The sequence below is a fragment of the Carlito syrichta genome, unplaced genomic scaffold, assembly GCF_000164805.1.
Source record: "Carlito syrichta isolate Samal-C Ts95f unplaced genomic scaffold, Tarsius_syrichta-2.0.1 Scaffold78058, whole genome shotgun sequence".
Lineage (NCBI taxonomy): Eukaryota > Metazoa > Chordata > Mammalia > Primates > Tarsiidae > Carlito > Carlito syrichta.
Window position 1 is genome coordinate 428,284 of NW_007022154.1, and position 2,457 is coordinate 430,740.

The 2,457-nt window shown below is 60.6% G+C and overlaps 1 protein-coding gene across 1 annotated transcript; it reads left to right on the plus strand.

Moving 5' to 3' along the window:
- The first annotated feature begins 967 nt into the window (after positions 1-967).
- On the plus strand, positions 968-2,245 carry KCNJ16 (potassium voltage-gated channel subfamily J member 16). Its single transcript, XM_008054206.1, has one exon. The coding sequence runs from the start codon at positions 968-970 to the stop codon at positions 2,243-2,245; it is 1,278 nt and encodes a 425-aa protein (XP_008052397.1).
- Positions 2,246-2,457: the final 212 nt, after the last annotated feature.

Genomic DNA, 2,457 nt, shown 5'->3' on the forward strand with positions numbered 1-2,457 from the left:
GTTCTGTCCTGGGAAGTAAGCAAAGAAGAAAAACCTCTGTGGAAGAGAGAGGAAGATCCAGGGGCTGAAGGATTATCTTTTAGAGCAACCGGTCTGTAAGTCACATTATAATATGGAGGGGAAAACTATTGCATCCTTCTTTTAAGAAGGACCACCTGAGCCGGGCTCGGTGGCTCAGCCCGTCATCCCGCGCCTTCGGGAGGCTGAGGTGAGTGGGTTGCCTGAGCCCGCGGGTTCGAGACCCGCCCGGGCAGCGAGACCGCATCTCTACAATTAATCAAAAACTCAGCCGGGCGTGGTAGCGCGTGCCTGTAATTCCGGCTACTGGGAAGGCTGAGGCGGAAGGATCGCCGGAGCCCGGCAGGTGGAGGCTGCGGGGGCCGGGAGCGGCCCCTGCACTCCAGTCTGGGCGACCGAGTGAGACTCCAACTCAAAAAAAAAACCAACCAAAAAAAACAAAAAGGAGGACCACCTGACTTAAACAGAAAGCATATAAGGCTGCTAGACACATCGCGAATTATATTTTTGCCTTTTTGTATTATAGATTGCTTTGTTTACTCAACACCTTCAGGCAAGAAGGAGACTTTACAGAAATCAAGCAAATGTATTCCATGCCGGGTCAGAAAAAGTAGTGAGGTGTCACCCGGGATAATCACAGTGTTTACACAAGCCTACGCATCCATAAAGATGTTATTTTCTCTGATTGCGTATTGTGCTCCTATAATGCCTGCGTGGAATTCTAAACTGAAATGAGCCATCGGTACGGAGTGCCTCTAACTCGCAAGTGCAGAGTTCAGATGATGTGACCCTGGTCCCCATTTGGCACCTGGCTCTGAGGACGGACTTGCAAAACTCAAGTGTTTTCAATGTCCCCCCCCCAGGTTTCACCCGAAAACCCGGACCGGGGAACGGCAGCCCGCCCGGAGTCGCCGCGACGGCCCCCTCACCGGCGCGCCCGAGGGCAAGAATGAGCTCCTACGGCAGCAGCTACGGGGGCGCGGGCGCCCGCTACCCGGGGTACCCGCCGGAGCCCGTCCTGGCCGAGAAGAGACGCGCCAGCAGGCGCCTGCTGCACAAGGACGGCAGCTGCAACGTGCACTTCAAGCACATGCTCGGAGAGTGGGGCAGCTACGTGGTGGACATTTTCACCACCCTGGTGGACGCCAAGTGGCGCCACATGTTCGCCATCTTCTCCTTGTCCTACGTCCTCTCCTGGCTGGTCTTCGGCTCCGTCTTCTGGCTCCTCGCGCTGCAGCACGGCGACCTGCGCGGCGACGCGGACGCGGGCGCGGACGCGGACGCGGACGCCGCGCCCTGCGTGGACAACGTCCGCTCCTTCACGGGCGCGTTCCTGTTCTCGCTGGAGACCCAGACCACCATCGGCTACGGCCACCGCTGCGTCACGGAGGAGTGCCCGGCGGCCGTGCTGGGGGTCGTCCTGCAGGCCATCCTCAGCTGCGTGGTCAACACCCTCGTCGTGGGGGCCGCCCTGGCCAAGATGGCCACCGCCCGGAAGCGGGCGCAGACCATCCGCTTCAGCGCCTGCGCGCTCGTGGGCATGCGCGACGGGAAGCTCTGCCTGCTGTGGCGCCTGGGCGACTTCCGGCCCAACCACGTGGTGGAGGGCACGGTGCGCGCGCAGCTGCTGCGCTACGCGGAGGACGGCCAGGGCCGGGCCACCGTGGCCTTCCGGGACCTCAAGCTGGTCAACGACCAGATCATTCTGGTCGCCCCGGTCACCATCGTCCACGAGATCGACCCCGAGAGCCCCCTGTACGCCCTCGACCGCAAGGCCGTCGCCAGGGACAACTTTGAGATCCTGGTGACGTTCCTCTACACCGGGGACTCCACGGGCACGTCGCACCAGTCCAGAAGCTCCTACGTGCCCCGGGAAATCCTCTGGGGCCACCGGTTCAACGATGTCCTGGAGGTGAAGCGGGGCGGCTACAAAGTGAACTGCGTGCAGTTCGAGGCGAGTGTCGAGGTCTACGCCCCCTTCTGCAGTGCCAAACAGTTGGACTGGAAGGACCGACAGCTCCAGGGCCTGGCGAAGGCGCCCCCGGGCCGAGGATCCGGCGCGCCGGACGCCACGGCCAGCGGGAGCTCGCTCAGCGCGGTTGCCATCGTCAGCAGCCGCGAAAACCCCGAGGAGACCGCCGGTCCTGCCCCACACGCGAGCAAGGAAGCACCGTATCAGAAAGCTCTGCTGACCTTCAGCAGGGTCTCCGTGGAGTCCCAGATGTAGCCTGAGACGGTCGTTGTGAGGCCGCCGCCCGATCCTTTTATCCTCCGGCCCGTCGCCTTAAGGCGAGTAGTCGCAAACATGGTTTTTACGCATTGTTAGAGCTACGGTTTATGGTGATGCTGGGCAAGTAGAACAGGTTGAACTTGGTGAAAGAGGCCCTAAAAAAAATCCCATAGTTCTCAGTTATTGGATTTTTTCTGCTGGGGAAAAAT